Below are 18,703 nucleotides of genomic sequence, written 5' to 3'. Positions count from 1 at the left end.
ATGTCAAAACAAATAGACTGTATACTTTATTGTTTTTGAAACAAATATACACAATATGTGTAACAGTGCATAACAAATAGTACTGTGAGTATTAATATGCAACCACAAATGTTATTTTTCAAGGCAACCACAAAAGTTATTTTTCAAGGTTTTCAACAAAGTGCAAATTATTCACATTAATCACATCACTCCTGCATCAGCTGCTCTGCACTGGCTCCCTGTAAAATCAAGAATCACGTTTAAAATTCTTCTCTTAACCTACAAAGCCTTGATTGGTGATGCTCCATCATATCTTAAGGAGCTTGTAGTACCATATTGCCCCACTAGAGAGCTGCGCTCACTAAATGTGGGGCTACTTGTAGTTCCGAGAGTCTTAAAAAGTAGGATGGGAGCCAGAGCCTTCAGTTATCAAGCTCCTCTTTTATGGAACCAGCTTCCACCTTCAGTCCGGGAGGCAGACACAGTCACCTCATTTAAGAGTCGACTTAAGACGTTCCTCTTTGATAGTCTTATAGTTGGGGCTGAATCAGGTTCACCTGGTCCAGCCCCTGGATATGCTGCTATAGGCTTATAGGTTGCTGGGGATGTTTAGGATACACTGAGCACCTGTATCCTCTTCTCTCTCTACTTATAGATGAATTTTCATCTCTCTATTGCACATTATTAACTCTGCTTCCTCTCTGGAGTCTTTGTGACTTCACGTCTCATAGGGTCCATTGGACCTGGCTGGGTCTGATGCCATGGCCCTGCTGATGCTCTGCCCACTCCTTCTCTCTGCTTCCATCTGCCTGATGGATCATGGAGGTCTGGATCGTGGTCCATGCCTACTACCAACTATTCATACACTCTGTGTATATTATATATTCATTGATTGTATTGTTACTGTGTTTTCATTTGTGTGTCATAATTCCTTCTGTACACATGGCATCTATTGCATCTGTCCATCCTGGAGACGGATCCTCCTCGGTTGTTTGGGAGTTTTTCCTGATCCGATGTGAATTTCTGGTACAGATTGTAAAGCCCTCTGAGGCAAATTTGTAATTTGTGGGAAAGGGCAATACAAATATACTGAAAACTGAGTTGAATATCTTTACCCGACGTCAGAGCAAAGGTCTAATCAGCACGTGTGTGAAAACACCTGTGTGGTGAGCAGTCCAGGCCTTTGAAAACACACACAGGTGTTTTCAATTAACCTGGCTGATTAGACCTCTGCTCAGGACTGTGGGCCTTTATCGTCTCATGAGTCTCCTTTTAGCTTTGTTGACCCTGTTGGCGTGGGACAGATAACATGTTCATCATTTTTATTGGAAGGAGGTTTGTGACCTCACGTACACCTGTCAGTTCCGACCCACGTTTAACCTGAGCAGAGGTTTAGACAGAAGAGCTGAAAACACCTGAACAGACACATGAAATTACATTTCACATTGGCATATCAAGATTGCATTGAGTTGCTAAATGGTATTAGTTTGCAGTATTATTAACAGAAAAATGTAAATACTCATTTGATTAACTTTTTATTGAAGAATCTAAAACAACATGATTCAGTAGAAGAACATATTTCACTTGCTCTGTATATTGTGTTGACTGACAGCTCTTGTTATTCCTTTATATTGGTCAGTTGTTGATTGGGATCCCTGTTGTCAAACTGATCCATTTGTGGTAACGCGACACTCGAGTATAGACGCCATACTTTCCTTCCAAAGCACATTCCTCCCCCCAGCTGATGATACCTGTTAGGAACCAAGTGCCTTTGTAATTAGTGGCATGCGGCCCCCCACTGTCCCCCTGGCATGCATCCTTATTGCCATTTCGGAAGCCAGAACAGAACATGTAGCGTGTGATCTGTTCCCGGCTGCTCGCTTTACACGCGGTGCGGTCCACGTAGGGGACCTCCAGCTTCTTAAGCGTGGGAGACTGTCTGCCATTGAAGTCCAACTTTCCCAGCCGCTCACCAGAGAGTTGATGGATTCCCTCAATATGGTCTCTGTAAAGTCTTTGGGACCCAGGCAGATGGGACGCGTTGATTGGACAGTTCCACTGGACTGGCAAGCTTCAGTAGTGCAATATCATGGTTATAGAGATTTCTTTGGATTATACATGGGGTGTCTAAGCATCTCTACAACCGCACGGTCTTGCTCATTTCCCTCATCCTGGTCCACGTCATGTTCACCTAAAAGCACAGATTAATATATATATATATATTCAGTAGTATTACTCTCTGCGCCAAGCAATGAGACAGATATCTTATCTTGAATCACAGACGTCAAAGCACCAACAGCGATGAGGCCACTGCATCACCGATCACATGCATTGATGACTGTTAGATTATTTATCTCCAATAAGTGTCAAGTATGAATTATTTGTTCAAACATGAAATGTAACCAATGACTGCTTGGAGGCTAGAAAAGTCATGCGTTGGGAAATAGTAGGCATTAATGAGTATCTTTTGGAATAACTTGTGCAAATAACTAACATGGTCCTAAAACAAACATGACATGACATCAATTGTAATGATTAAGATCAGTTTGTAATAATTATGTATCATAGAACGCAATAAGAATGTAAGATTTGTTTTTTCCTACCCACTCTGATGAAGAAACCCAGTTTATTAATACCAACTTGCTGCAGACAATGGGCTGCGGTGGCGACCCATAGTTCACTGAGCAGAGATCCTCCACAGAAAGCCTTTGCTCTGTGAGGGACGGTTGGGTGAGCCATCAGGGCGACCTGCACACAAACAAACACATTCATATGCACAATATGGCAGAGCACCATCACATCACATGCTTTCTCCTTGTCCCATTGACATGTTCTTTTCTGTAGTCTAATATTTCACCTTCCTGCTCCCACTTTGACCTATATGCCTCTTAGAGGGAACAACCAGCAGTTTTTACTTTACTAAAAAGGTTTGACTTTTGTCGTGTGATGAAATCTCTCCCCCACCATGCTTCTCCTTCTTGTCTTTATTTGTCAACTTTTGTGCTTTAATATCTCCAGACTTTCAAGAAGGTAAATGTATGCCAGATTAGATGGAGAGTCAACATAAAATCCAAGACAAAGAAGTACAGAACAAGGATGTCAGTGTCAATCGTCTTTGTGGATTTAGAAAAGCGCTATATAAGTTTGAATTATTATTATTATTATTAAATTTGCCCAACAACACCTTGGTCAATTGAAGACAAAAGCATGTTGTATTTTATAATGACTTAATTGAATTTGTCCCTGTAAACGAGAAATAATTTGTGCATATCACCAATTTGCCTTCGCCACATCCCCATCTCTTTATTCTGCACTCAGCACTACGGTACCTGCCAAGGTATCTCTCCAGCAATTACATCATCGCCTCCCACAATCCTCTGGTCCGTGTTGTCCTGCGCTATGATGGTGGGGAGTGTGGGGAAGAAAGCCCAGGAAGGCAGCAGCTTTTTCTCCGTTTCAGTGACACTGCTCGCCTCCGCTGGATTTACAGAGGAGCTTGAATCTGACCTCACTGGTCGATTTTTCACTGCCATGGAGATGTTGGACAAGTCCAAATCCTCGGTAGAGATTTCGTAGTAGTCGTCATAAACCTGTGAAATATCCTCTTTGTAGTCATCATCCAGGGTGTAGCTGGAATTTGATGACCGCGGGGTCAAGGACCTGGTGGCGGAGGAGGCGGGTGTGTTCAGACGACCACAGCTGAATTGTTCTGAGTGGGGAGTAAATGACCACACGAAGAGAGACAGGTTACAGTTTTGTTTCCAAGACATCATTTAATAAGAGTGTCAGATTTTTCCACAGCTGGGAAGGTTTTCTTGCAGCCCTTTTTGTTATTTCGTCACATACTTAGCTTTGAACTATAGGCAGATTCATACATTTAACTGGGATTTTATTATCAAGTAGTTGTTATTTTGATCAGTCTGGATCTTCAGAAAATAAAGTACCAACATGCAGTTGGCATTCCTATGGTTGCCCTCTTGCTACCTAGCAGACTAATTGATTTAACTTCATGGAACGGTTATTTTTTAAGTAAAAATGTAAGCGGCTACAGATGGGTAGGCTACAGATATTTATTAAATATATGCGTTGTTTTTGTGGCCACGGTCTGTGGATTCACAGGTTGGTTCTGTCTGTGATGAAGCAGTTGCTCCAGTATCGTTAGCTTAATTAGCTGGTTTTCTGTGCGGCTCAATAAACAGAGTTTCCCTGCTGTCAACAAAACACATACATTATGAAAGTTATATGAGAGCTGTGAGAAGTGGGATGAGAAGTGTAATGTGATGAGTGCAGCTTTCTGCTTTATTGCGGTTTACAACTCGTATATCACTCTTGAGTTTTGGTTCGTATCCATATGTGGGTGGAGAAGTTTATGTAAAGCAACTGACACCAGGATTTCATAAAACAGGTCTAATTTAGGAGTCAAATGTTTCTGTATACAATAAGGTTCCAGTGTAGGAATAATTTCATTCATGCACGTGTGACATAGACAAAATGTCCTTTTTGCTTTGGCATTTTACTTATATGTACGACGCAAAGTTCTAAAGTATGTATATTTATTCAAGCATTGGAGCTTTATTTTCTGCTACTTCACTTCTACTCAATTATATTTCAAATGTTTTACTTTTTACTCCTACATTGCTTACCAATCAAATAATACATTATTATTTAGATTAAGGTACAGAGCAGTATATTATGTAATTCAAATGAATTCTTCCTTTATTCAGGATATTTGTAGTATATTTTGAGTAAAATGTAGCGTGCAGGACTACTATTATTTCTACAACATCATATTGCTACGTTTACAGCATTTTGTCATGAAAGTGAATACAAAAATACATTTAAAAAATATTTATGTTTAACCTGTTGGTTCACAGGTCTTCTTGTCTGGCCCGAGTCTGTAACCAGCTGCACATCTACACACGGGTATCATTGTCTTCATCACACAGAAATGGGAACATCCACCGTTGTTGACCAAACACTGCTTGCTCAGCTCTGGAAAAACAGGAGGGAAAGCATGGAATCTAATATATATTTATCTATACATGAATATATATTTATATTTATATATCTAAATCTATATCTAAATTTACATATATATATATATATTTATATATCTAAATATATATATATATTATATATATATTATATATTTATATACATATATACACACAATGTATATATGCTAAGATAATTATATATACATTTATATGTGTATAAATAAATATATCTATCTAAATATATGTATGTATACATATGAAGAAGAGAAAAATGATGTATATAAAAATATTCATCCATCCATCCATTATCATCTGCTTAATCTGGGGTCGGGTCGCGGGGGCAGCAGACCCAGCAGACTGTCCCAGACTTCCCTCTCACATGCAACAATTTCCAGCTCATTCTGGAATCCCTCCAGCGTGTTCTGGATCTTCCCCGGGGTCTCCTCCCAGTTGTACGTGCCTGGAAAACCTCGAAAGGGAGGCATCCAGGAGGCATCCAATTTAGATGCCCGAACCCCCTCAGCTGACTCCTTTCGACGCAAAGGAGTAGCGGCTCGACACCAAGCTCCCTCCTGATGTCCGAGCTCCTTATCCTATCTCTAAGGCTGAGCCCGGCCACCCTACGGAAGAAACTCATTTTGGCCGCTTGTATCCGCAACCTTGTTCTTTCGGTCACGACCCAAAGTTCATGACCATAGGTGAGGGTTGAAACGTAGACTGACCCTTAAAATGAGAGCTTTGCCTTTCGGCTCAGCTCCTCTTCACCAAGACAGACCGGTACAGCGCCTGTTTTACTGCTGCAGCTGCACCGATCCGCCTGTCGATCTCCCGCTCCATCTTACCCTCAATCGTGAACAAGACCCCGAGATACTTGAACTCCTTCGCTTGGGGTAGGCACTTTGTCCCCACCTGGAGGGAGCAATCCACCGGTTTCCAGCAGAGCACCGTGGCCTCAGATTTGGAGGTGGTGACTCTCATCCCCGCCGCTTCACACTCGGCTGCAAAACGCCCCAGTGAATGCCAGAGGTCATGGTCAGAGGATGCTAACAGGACCACATCATCTGCAAACAACAGAGAGGCGATCCCGAGACCCCTAAACCTAAACTGCTGACCTGCTCCATCCCTGGTTGAGCAAACTCCAAGGACCCCTCCAGTAGTCTTGCGAGGGTAAAGAGCTGTTCCACAGTTCTACGGCCGGGATGGAATCCACACTGCTGTTCTTGAATCTGAGGTTCGACCAGCGGTCGGAGCCTCCTTTTCCAGCATCATGGCATAAACTTTACCCAGGAGGCTGAGTAGTTGATACCACGATAGTTCGAGCACACTTTCGGGTCCCCCTTTTTGAAATGGGAACCACCACCCCGGTCTGCCAGTCCAAGGGCACTGTTCCTGACCCCCATGTGACATTGAAGAGGCGTGTCAGCCAAAATAGCCCGACAATTTCCAGTGCCTCAGCATTTCAGGGTGGATCTCATCCAACCCCGGCGCCTTGACACAAAGGAGCTTTTTGACAACCTTAGCGGCCTTTGCCAGGGATATTCGTGAGACCCACAACAAGTCTACAGGCACTGCTCCCTCTAGAGGGGACATGTTGGCCGGATGTAGGAGTTCCTCAAAGTGCTCTTTCCACCGTGGTGGTGATCAACTCTACTCCTCTCTTCATCCGAGTATCCAAGACATACGGCCGCAGATCAGATGATACGATTACAAAGTCGATCATTGATCTCCGGCCTAAGGTGTTCTGGTACCAGGTACACTTTTGAGCCACCTTATGTTCGAACATGGTGTTTGTTATGGACAAACCGTGGCTAGCACAGAAGTCCAAGAACAGAACACTGCTCGGCTTCAGATCGGGGAAGCCGTTCCTCCCAATCACCCCCCGCCGGGTTTCTCTGACATTGCCCACGTGAGCGTCGAAGTCTCCCAGGAGAACTATGGAGTCGGCAGGCGTTGCCTTTTCCAGGACCCCTCCTACCGACTCCAAGAAGACCGGATACTCTGAACTGCGGTTTGGTGCATAAGCACAAACAATCGTCAGAGCCTTACTCCCCGCAACCCGTAGGTTCCACGTCCCTAGAGCTAGTCTATGCTGCCGGTGATCGGCTCGCCCAGGCCCCCTGCCCGGCATGCCACCCGGGTTCACATAGCACCCGAACCCGATGCTTGTCCTTGTCAGTAAAAAGAAAGAACTCACCAATCTCACAGTTCTTGCCGCTGAAGTTTGGTTTGCAGTAACAGACATAGGCGCTGATTCCGTCTTCACACACACCTTCATTATGGCAGGGGGGTGGTCTACACTGGTCACCATCTACACACAAGTATAACACATACACCCACAGGTTCTGAGGTGACGGTGTGCTTGAAATTCAGAGTTACTGAGAGAACCTTCTTTCACTTGTCTTACCAATGTTGACGGCCCAGAATGCCATCTGAAGTTAACAATATAAAACACAGACATTGATGAGAAACCTGAGAGTTCAGACCCTTTATTACAGTGCAGATTGAGTGTGTGTGTGTGTGTGTGTGTGTGTGTGTGTCTAACCCACAGCTTTGCCATCATCCTCAAACACCTCCCTGGCCTCCTCTAGCGTGCAGGTTTCTTCTTTACACTCCCGCTCCAGGTTGTCTTTCTGAAGCACTTCTTCAAGATGGCCGCTGTTGTACCTGCGCAGGCGACGCAGCACCGTGTCTGCTGTCTGCTGAGACACGAACACGGCTTCTACAAAGGTAACAGAAGACAAAGAAGACATTAAACACGCTCTGACATTGATCTCCAGCAGCAGCCCTTTTACAGTAGTTTCCCTCTGTCGAAATGCATGAACCACGTGTTAGACCGTCACCACCCATCATCGCTGGTGTCAAGCCCCCGTTATGAGTTTGGACAAATTACAACTCAACCAGGCTTGCATTTGCTTTTTGGCAGTGAGACTACTTTTGTTGACGAATCTTTTGTTGAGTATATCAAATACTCGCTCTTATAGTGGACTTGTAAGTGTGGAGAACAACAGCTAGAGAGTCATTTTCAATCCTCAGTGTTTCCAATGAATTCAAATGGAATTCAGTTTTTAGAGTTACAAGAAAGTGGCCCATCGTATCACATCAGCTGTCCTCTACGACGAAAGCTAACGACAACGTTTTAACAACAACCTTTCAGAACAAGGAACTAGAGTTTTGAGTGGCGTCTCTGAGTTTTGGGGTCAGAGATTGGGCCTTTAGAAATGACCACCTGTCCTCCAGCCGCCTCCGAACAATTCCGACCTTTGGCTGCCCGCTTCGCTGTCCTTTACCTTTGTCTTTCTCTTTGATTTCGACGGGCAGTCCGTACGTCTCCAGCAGTAAGCCAGCTATAAAAGCCAGTAAACAAACTCCAGCCATCTTATCCAACTGCTTTTGATCGGCGACCCAAAGCCTGAACTGAGGCCACAGAGAAAGATCCACCACTCCAAAGTACAGCACACTGTTTATTCATCTCGGGACAGGATGTGTGTTTGTTCACGTGTGTGTGTGTGTGTGTGTGTGTGTGTGTGTTTGTGTGTGTGTGTGTGTGTGTGAGAGAGAGAGAGAAAGAATGGAGGTTGAGTTAGAACAGGCAAAAAAAAGGTGGGAGAGAGATTTTGAATGTGTCCATACCAAGAAGAGAGAGAGGTATAAAGAGAACAAGTTTTTTTTTAAAGTAGAATATTTTATTCCTTTGTGTTCGGTTAAAATGTATTATTATGATAATAACAATACTTTAATTTATAAAGCGCTCAAAGACACCTGAGTGATGAGCAATGAAAGGAGAAAAAAGGGCAGTTCTGGACATTGTTGTGTTTGTTGACATTACTAGCTGTTAATCATGTTTTTTTACATTGATGAGTCACGACCGATAAGCATGGCTTACGTGACAAACGGGGTAATTGTGCACACACACACACACACACACACAGACACACACACACACACACGTCGATACATTTAGAGGATCTGCTTATTTGGTCTGTATGTTGTGAAATGACATTATTGAGTTAGTTTGCTGACTTTTGGACTAATCTCACTGTTACACTGTGCTTTGTGTTATTATCACTTATTGCAGCGTATTGTAAATGTCGCTGAACAGCAGAGTTCAACAACATTTACACACACACAAAACACCCTTAAGACAACTCTTACGCCTCAACCGTTTAGGAATCGAGGACAAGGGGCCAACAAACATGTTGCTCCTCACAAAGACACACAACGAGTAATGTGTCGGGATCTTAAATGGGACCATTTAAGGAGAGCAATGTGACAGTAAAGATGGGCAAATCAGCTGAAAGACACAGCAGAAGAGACTGACATTAGTATTCAAACGTCTCAGCTGCTGCTGCAATTTACACTCTGAAGCAAAAAACAGCCAAACCCCAAGCTGGATCGTGAGTATTGAGTATTGAGGGCAGTTTGATTAGACTGTGAGTTACACGGGGTGTGGCTGCGGACAAATCACTGGGACTGACAGCAGCTTGTTGGCAACAGTTGCCTTGTGGTGACTTATTGGCCGAGGAGGATGGGGGCATGCCTCGCTCTTTTCATTTCTTATGCAAGCACCATTGAATGAATCCCTTTTGGTTTTACAGCAGAAACACATTTAACAGGTTCATCGCCCATTTGGTAACAATTGTGATTAAATCCGTCCGTGCTGAGACCAGATTTGTCAGTGTAGGTCAGCAGAGGAGGAGGGGGCCGCTGATGTCAAGCATCTCTTATGTAAACGCACAGAAAGAGGCCCGTTAAAGTGGGTTAACACCAGGAAACGGATGCTGCTGGACCGCTTGTCCCCCGCGAGCATGATCCTCACCAGACTGTTATTGTGACTGCTTATCAAATTGTCCTATTGTATATTAATCCTGATCGTCTTTATTGTGAACAGACTGTAAACTGACATTTTTTAAAATTAAAAACAGGCTCTAAAACACTTGCAATCTAGAGTTAATTTTCTATAACCATGTTTGTAGTGCTATCACACATGCAGATGTTTTAGAGCCAGAGTATGAGGTCAATGTCTCCCAAGTCAAAGGTGTACAGCTGACCTGGGACCAGTTCACAGTGCAGAGCAATTACTATGACGGAAAGTCACAGAGCAAAATATGACTTGCAGGATTTCCTTGGTTTTCTTAATTAGCTCCAGTTAGTTTCACTGAGAAGTAAGAGGAAAATATAATGAGCGACGTTTCACCAATGACTAAACATATTTCAGAGGCAGTTTAATTAAACACCCCTGCTATGCGTGACCCTTCATCTGTCATAATCTGAATTGGTGTTATACCGAGGATTTAAAAAGCGGATATAATGGAGTGAAAAAATACAAAAACTTTATCTAAATGTATGTTCACTTTACTGGTGAGTTTCTGTCTGTTTGCATTGATTCCGATTTTCCAGAAGCATTTTATGAAGAGTGTGTTCTACTGGTCACATGCAGGAGCCGTATGGGGCACTTTTTGTTCTCATAGAGCAGCTGGTCTCAGCAGAGAACAGTAATCCTCCGGGGGGGCAAGAGGGCCGGCTGTGTTTTGGTCTAATAGTTCATTTAGTAGCTGGAGTAAAAAGCCCCCCAAAAGTAACACACCTGTTATTCAAGAGTATAAACACTTGTTTGAGACAATGTGAGTCAGAAGAGGAGAGGATATAGCAAATAGAGTTGCAGGAAGTGATTGTTCCAGTGGGAGTCACAGTGGCTGAGTAAATAAAGAGAATGTGGTACTGTGAATGAACATAATGCCATTTTAACTTAAAAATATACAATTTCCACAAATAAGCATGAAGCTGTCTTATATTCAATAAATGTTGAAGAATACTGTAAAGATGAAGAAACACACCGACACACTGGGGAAGCATGTAGGATAAGTGTATCCCACTTCAACCTCAGAAAAAAAGACATTCTCTAACACAAATTGATTAAATAATCAATGAACTGACTCATTTGCATATGTTACTGCTGAGTTTGCAGGTTGCTCTGCATTAATCGGTCGAAGACAAACTCGAGAATATGGTGACCTTCTTCAAGGCGTCCATCCTACTCGTTTAGCCCCCATGCAGGAAAATATGTTGGAGTCTACTTCAGCATTCAGATATGGACTTGCAGAGTGTATGTAAAAGTACGAGTCCATTATAATAATTGTTTTTGTCTTTATTAATGTTAATAGATGTCTTTCCATAACCTGGCAGCATCACACATATCAATGGATTAACCATCAAAAACATGAGTTAAAGCTTAAAGAGCTTAAAGGGAGCCTGCAGCACGTGAACTTGTTGAAATACTTCCATAGGATATCATATTGTATTGTCTTGCCTGTGTGAATATATGTGACACATTTCTTTGTCACTCACTGTGCGCGTGCGCGTCATTTTTGCGCGCGCACGTTTGGTAGCGCTCCTGGTGGTGTCGTATAAAGACCCGGCGGGTCCTCAAAAACAGAGTCGTGGAGAAGCAGAGAGGGGCGGCGTCTGTGTGTGTGTGTTTGTGAGAGAGTGTGTGAGTGGAAAGAAATCTGACGAGGATGAAAAAGTGAAACCGTAACCTCGCGTTCCTCCTGAAGTTTGATTCAACAACAACAACCAGCGGCGGCGGCGGTGCTTCATGAGTGGAAAAACGAAAAACAAAGAGGATGCCTCCAAAGGTGAGCGGCAATGAACCCACACCAGATACTCAGGATCAAGGATGAGGTCCAATGCGTTTTTTTATTGTGAGGACAAAAGAGAGAATATCTGGTTTTGTGGAGGCGCTGAGGTCAGCATACTGGCTACTTACTCCTCATTATTCTCCACACAATACAGAATAGGGAAAACAGGAGATAGACAGAGCATGCACAACATCAAATTGTATAAAGTGTGTTGATTGAAAGCATGTTTTCTCTGTAAAAAGCATCTTACTGCTTTCAAAAATCGGAGGAGACATAAACCATGTAGTATGGCGTTTAGGTTCAAGATGCAACATTTATATACAGCATGCATGTATGCACAAATCGCTGAGATGGCTTTTCCCCACTGAGGGGTTTAGGGGTCTGTTGTAATTTTCAGCCGCACACACAGATTCATTTTCTTCCCCTCTGGACAGTAATATACACGCGCGATGCATTGCCATGGAGACATAAAAGGGAGTTGTCCATATCACGGATGCGCGAGACCCGCTCATTCACAAATAAGAAAGCAGGAAGATGGCGCGTGCAGGGATCGTATTCGTATAATTAACCACACTCGAAGCCCAATCCATCAATTTGCCTATTTAGAATATTGTTTATTATACTATACAAAATAATGAAAACAATAAAAAATTGTCATAGATTGTTTCTGTTTTTCCAATGGTTAGTGGAGGTTCGTGTATTCATTAACCATAAAGGAGGATGCCTTCATTCCCTCACATTGTAATGTACACACTGACCATACAGTTTGAAGCATTGGTCTTAAATTAAATGACCAAATTGATTCGTCAATTGACATCCTTATTGTTGTGTGATATCCTAAAATTGAGACATTAAGGTCAGAGAATTAATCATATGAGCAAAGGTATATAATTTAGTTGGTTACCTTATTTTTATCGGCATCTGAATTTTGAAGAAAACAAAACAGAAATTTGAAGTAAAATGAGATTTTTTTGATTTGGTAAGGATACCTTCATATATATATATATATATATATATATATATATATATATATACACTACCGTTCAAAAGTTTGGGGTCACTTAGAAATGTCTTTATTTTTCAAAGAAAAGCACAGTTTTTTCAATAAAGATAACATTAATAAAAAATACACACTATACATTGTTAATGTGGTAAATGACTATTGTAGGTGGAAACGTCTGGTTTCTAATGAAATATCTCCATAGGTGTATAGAGGCCCATTTCCATCAACGATCACTCCAGTGTTCTAATGGTACATTGTGTTTGCTAATCGCCTTAGAAGACTAATATCTGATTAGAAAACCCTTGTGCAATTATGTTAGCACAGCTGAAAACAGTTATACTGGTGATATAAGCTATACAACTGGCCTTCCTTTGAGCTTGAAGTTTGAAGAACAAAATTAATACTTCAAATATTAATCATTATTTCTAACCTTGTCAATGTCTTGACTATATTTTCTATTCAATTTTCAATTCATTTGATAAATAAAAGTGAGTTTTCATGGAAGACACAAAATTGTCTGGATGACCCCAAACTTTTGAACGGTAGTGTATATATATATATATATATATATATATATATATATATTTTACAGACTCATGGGTCCATAAAACAACAAACACAAATACAACAACAATATATCAAATACAATACAATACAACACAAGGACACAGGTCCAACCATTGCAGCTAAAAAGTCACTCGGGTCATGAGTGACTTTGTCATACAAACACTTATTCCATAGAGACAGATAGGTAAACAATTGTAATTGATGTGAAAATAAATCACAGAAATAATTTGCGTTTGGTCTTAAAGTACTAGTATTGTGGTATGCCAAGCCATGTTGAGCCCAGAGGGAGGAGCACATCCACTGGTCCTTGACCTTGGGGAGAACTGCGCTAGATGCTTTTCCCCTAATAGCCCCAAGGGGCAACAAGAAGCCCAGCGGGGTCGTCTGTTAAGCCTCATTTTCCCACGTGTCAGTTCCCGCTTGTTAAATATTGTTTTTTCAAAATCAACTTCTGTTTTCACAATAAAACGACTTGGTTAGGTTTGGAAAAAGATCATCGTTTGGGTTCAAATAACTACGAGAGTGCGGTTACTGGAGTATGCATGCATAACCTAACCCTAACCCTAACCTGCAGGTTATGTAACAGGTTAGCACGTCCGTATTTCAATCAGGGGATTGGCGGTTTAATCCCCGCCCTGGTCGATGTGTCCTTGAGCAAGTCACTTAACCCTGCATTGCTCCATACGGTGTATGTATGTAACACGGTTGTTGGATAAAAGCGTCAGCTAAATGAAATGTAATGAAATGTAATCAATCAAAGTTAAATTCTCGTTTCACACGTGGAACAAACTGCGGCCTCCTGGCTGAAAGGATAGTTGGAGCCGTCCACTGCCCGCCCCGAACAAATGAGCATCATCCACTTCCTTGTTTCTGGGATCTCCACAGACAGTGACTAACATAGCCAGCTTGTCATCCAGAAAAACTAAGCTAACAAATTACGTATGAACAGTTGAACACACACATTTTCCTGTTCGCAGACCTGATAAAAGGCAGATATAACAATGTCAGCTCAACTTCAGCTGCTGTGGAACTGTGCCATTAGGGATTGCTATGGCAACAGAGTGTCAAATCGAAACGAAAGCCTGACAGAATAGTAATAAACCTTATTTATGGTGGCCTTTACTTATAAAGCCTCTCTGAAAGTTATAAAGCAAACACAATAAAAACAATCCAATGCGTGTGAAGGGTGCTTTAAAAGACGATATATTCACTGAGAGCCATCATAATCCCTGTACACTGGATTCCAATACAACAGCCCTATTATAAATGCTGCCTTCGGGACACTATTGTGGATCGAAATATTAGACCTTCCAGTATAATACTGGCACAACTTCACCACATACCAGCGCAGCAATAAAACTGAACCTCTTAATTAAAGCAGTGTTTGCTGCAGCGCGAGTGCATTTCATGCACCCCCCCCCCCAAAGGGCTGGAATAAATTATGACTTTTAATATAGTTATTAACAATTAAAGTAACAACAACAAGAAGAAAAAATATGCATGTCATCACTTAGATTGCTTCAAGCACTTATAATGGAAGAAAAAAAAATTGAGTATTTAAGAAAAACTGTTGCTGAGCAATTACCGAGGCCACATTTGTTTCAAGGAATAGGTTTAAAAAGCATTTTTTTTTAAAATACAGGGTTGCACAGAAATACTCCAAGCCTGATGTACTTTTCCCCTAAAATATCCTCATCAATAACCCACTACACCTCAGGTGGACATGCAGCATTATATGTCTTCAGGATTAAGTTTGGGAAGAACAAGAACTCATTAACATCTTGTTCTTAAAGAGATTAGCCTTATAAACGTGGATTAAAACTACATTGGCTGTGTGTGTGTGTGTGTGTGTGTGTGTGTGTGTGTGGACTCACAAATAAGCAGCAGAAGAGGATTCACCATAGAGACACTATTATTAATTAACCCAGATTGTGACCCAGCAATATGGCAGCAGAGGCCATCCAGTACATCACTGGACCTCATCTGACTGAGACGCAGTGACGTCTGCGTGCCGTCTAGAAATAATGCACAACGAGCATATAAGAGGCGCTGTCTGGTGTCCTGCAGCGCCTCTTCAACCTCAGCCTGAGGCTGGGGGAAGTCCCGGTGCTGTGGAAGACGTCGTGCCTGGTCCCTGTCCCAAAGAAGTCAGCACCATCTGGCCTCAACGACTACCGACCGGTCGCCCTCACCTCCCATGTGATGAAGGTGCTGGAGAGGCTGGTCTTGGCCCACCTCCGGCCGCAGGTGAAATCGTCGCTGGACCCTCTGCAATTTGCTTACCAGCCTCATGTGGGAGTGGACGACGCCATCATCTACCTGCTGCAACGAGCTCAGTCGCACCTGGATGGAACCGGTGTCTCTGTGAGAGTCACTTTCTTTGACTTCTCCAGTGCATTTAACACCATCCAGCCACTGCTGCTGAGTGAGAAGCTGCGGGTGGCGGGTGTGGACGCGTCCACCATCTCCTGGATCACGGACTACCTCACAGACAGAGCACAGTGTGTCAGAATGGGCGTGTGCTGTCTGGAACGGTGGTCAGTGATGTTGAGCCCCACAGGAACTGTTCTGTCTCCTTCCTCTTCACCCTGTACACCAGTGACTTCCAGTACAACACGGAGTCATGCCATCTGCAGAAGTACTCTGATGATTCTGCAGTGGTCGGGTGTATTAGGGATGGACGGGAGGAGGAGTACAGGGCAGTGGTGAGTGACTTTGTAAAGTGGGCGATGAGAACCACCTGCGGCTGAACGTGGCCAAGACCAGAGAGATGGTGGTGGACTTCAGGAGGAAGGCGACAGCTCCTACACCTCTGAGTGTCCTGGGAGTGGACGTGGACATGGTGGAGGAGTACAAGTACCTGGGCGTCTCCATCGACAGCCGACTGAACTGGAAGGCCAACATCAACGCTGTGTACAAGAAGGGGATGAGTCGACTCTTTTCCTGAGAAAGCTTGATCCTTCAACGTGTGCAGCAAGATGCTGGAGTTATTCTACCAGTCGGTTGTGGCCAGTGTGCTGCACTTTGCCATTGTCTGCTGGGGAGCAGCATCGGGCCGGTGACACCAGCCGTCTTAACAAACTGGTTAGGAAGGCTGGCTCCATCATCGGCTGCCAGCTGGAGCACCTGGAACAGGTGGTGGAGAGGAGGACGTTGAAGAAACTGGTGTCCATATTGGACAACCCGGACCACCCTCTCCACCACCTCCTACAGGGACAGAGGAGTACTTTCTCCAAACGTCTCCTCACGCTCCGCTGCCACAAGGACAGATACAGGAGAACATTCCTGCCGACGGCTATGAGGCTCTACAACAGTTCACCTCTTGCCAGATCACCCTAACCCTTCTTATATTTGTGTTTTTTATTTTTATTTTTATTCTTGTGTGTTGCTGCTACTGGCTCGACAAATTTCCCCTTGGGGATTAATAAAGTATATATCTATCTATCTATCTATCTATATAACAGAACAACAACTTTACCCTGACAGCTTTAGGTCAACGTGTCACTTTGATTTTGTGCAAACTAGATAAAGATGTTGAGCATGCTCAATATTATATATATATATATATAAACCTCAGCATGTTAACGTTGCACTTGCAAACTATCATGCTGATATTTGCCTTTAGCTCAAAGCACAATACTCTTGAACACAGCCTCAAAAAGCCACCAATGAGGCTCATCTTGGATTTGTTATGACTTATTACATGATTAATAATCTCACAATTATGACTTTGGTTTTACAATTCTATTGAGATCCTGAAAAGATTCAACTTTGCATTATGACATTATAACAGAGACACTTTTCTGGAATATGCACCAATAAATTAAGATCACCTCCTGCCCACGATACATTTAAATGAGGGAAATGAAATGGAACCAACAACGTCACCTGGGGATTTACACACCAAGAAAAATAAGTTTAACAACCCTAAAATATAGTTTGAGATTTGTTAAGGACACAGATTCGTTCCTGATATTTAGCCAGAGACGTGTTTCGTAAAACAAACCAGAAGTGTATTACAGGAATCAACAAAAATAATCTAAAACAAAACAATTAAAAGCAAAAAAATGGAGAACTAATTTAAAAACAGCCCAAATATGCAAAACAGAAGTAAAAATAAGCATAATGGAGGAAGTAAAACAGGCAAAATAGGGCCTTATGGACCTCTGTGGGTCATATGTTCATGGCTGAGTGACACACTGTCCTCTTTAAGTGTTCCATTGACACTGCCACTTTGACTGTGTAGTCACAGCCGTGTGGCCTCGATCAGGCCCTTTAATGAGATGCTACTTTAATAAGATGCTACCAGTGAATTCATAAATCAAGGGATGCCCATGAGAGTAAGGAAGAGACATATTATTCTGGGTCCGCCCCCTTTTACTCACGCTCATACAGAATCAACATTCCCAGGACCTCTTGTTCTGTTATCTGATCACATGGCGCCACCTAGTGGCCGCTCTAGTGAATCATTGAGATCTGATGCTTTCCAAAGTCTGAAGGGAAACTTCATGGAGGTTTTAGTGAATAGCCTACAGCAGGGGTGTCCAAACTTTTTGCAACGAGGGCCAATTGTGATAAAGTAAAGATGCCCGGGAGCCAATAGTTCCTTTAGACATTTTTTAAACCACAAATGTTACATGAAAATACATTGTTAGAAAACAATTCATTTTTACTGTCACAATTACTTTTATTTTTTAAATGACAATGTAACCACATATAATATAACCAAGTCTGCCTTTCATTCAGTCAGATAATAATGAAAACGCTGTATATAGAATACCTTACATTTCTATGAGTTACTTAACGTTGCTTAATGAACATTTTAAACAGGAGTTATAAGTAATGCAAAGTGGTCTGTTATCATTACACTTAAAAACTAATTAATTTTGCCCTCATCTTTTACTAGATCTTTTCAGAAAAGCAGTAGTTTGTCACATCTACAGGTTTTTCACTGTTAATGACATGTTACCGTTCAACACACTTCACATTTAGCTGATTGTGGCAGCAATCAACCTGTTTTGCACTGAATACCTTTTCAAGATAATATCAATAAAGTGCAACCTGTGAAAAATTAAACAAAATAAGATCAAATATTTGGGCATAAAGAGTTTTACTGAGTGTTAGTTACACTGCATATCTTTTCAAAATAACAATAACGCGCAACCTTTGAAAAACAAAACAAGTGCAGATATGTGTGAGTCATCCCGTTTTACTCTATGCGTGATAAAATGGGCTTTCCACTACACCTCTTTTTAAAACGGGGTCGCAGGCTTGATACGGCCACTCTCAATAAAGCTCAATGTTGAGCTCTTGTTTTGAAGGGCAACAGCTGGAACGCTGAGGTAACACCTGGCAAGTCGCCAAGAATCTCGTCCGTCGCGCATGCGCAGTGTAACCGGTTAACGCCGTAACGACACGTTTACACGAAAATAGGCGACAGGCATTTCGTTCTTTATTTATGAATGACTTAGTTTTATGTCCGTGTAGTTTGTAATGCGTGAAGTTCTCAAACAAGGTCT

At 42.3% G+C, this 18,703-nt stretch overlaps 2 protein-coding genes across 2 annotated transcripts in view; one reads left to right on the top strand and one right to left on the bottom strand.

Annotated features, from left to right (window-relative positions):
- Positions 1-1,501: 1,501 nt before the first annotated feature.
- f9b (coagulation factor IXb) lies at positions 1,502-8,420 on the bottom strand. The gene is given in 11 exon segments (XM_056441169.1): positions 1,502-1,940; positions 1,943-2,020; positions 2,023-2,078; positions 2,080-2,170; positions 2,583-2,727; positions 3,309-3,688; positions 4,840-4,971; positions 7,171-7,284; positions 7,381-7,405; positions 7,523-7,695; positions 8,264-8,420. Coding segments are annotated over 11 exon segments (1,608 nt in total). The 5' UTR covers positions 8,352-8,420; the 3' UTR covers positions 1,502-1,614.
- A 2,986-nt stretch (positions 8,421-11,406) lies between these two features.
- fgf13b (fibroblast growth factor 13b) overlaps positions 11,407-18,703 on the top strand; it is a 28,919-nt gene continuing 21,622 nt past the window's right edge. Inside the window, exon 1 of the mRNA XM_056441238.1 lies at positions 11,407-11,611. Within this exon, the coding sequence (XP_056297213.1) occupies positions 11,572-11,611 (40 nt within the window). The 5' untranslated portion in view covers positions 11,407-11,571. The remainder of the gene's footprint in view (positions 11,612-18,703) is intronic.

This window comes from Pseudoliparis swirei, chromosome 3 (assembly GCF_029220125.1).
Source record: "Pseudoliparis swirei isolate HS2019 ecotype Mariana Trench chromosome 3, NWPU_hadal_v1, whole genome shotgun sequence".
In the NCBI taxonomy this organism is placed as follows: Eukaryota; Metazoa; Chordata; class Actinopteri; order Perciformes; family Liparidae; genus Pseudoliparis; species Pseudoliparis swirei.
The sequence above is the reverse complement of the archived record's forward strand: the minus strand, read 5'-3'. Positions and strand labels throughout refer to the sequence as shown.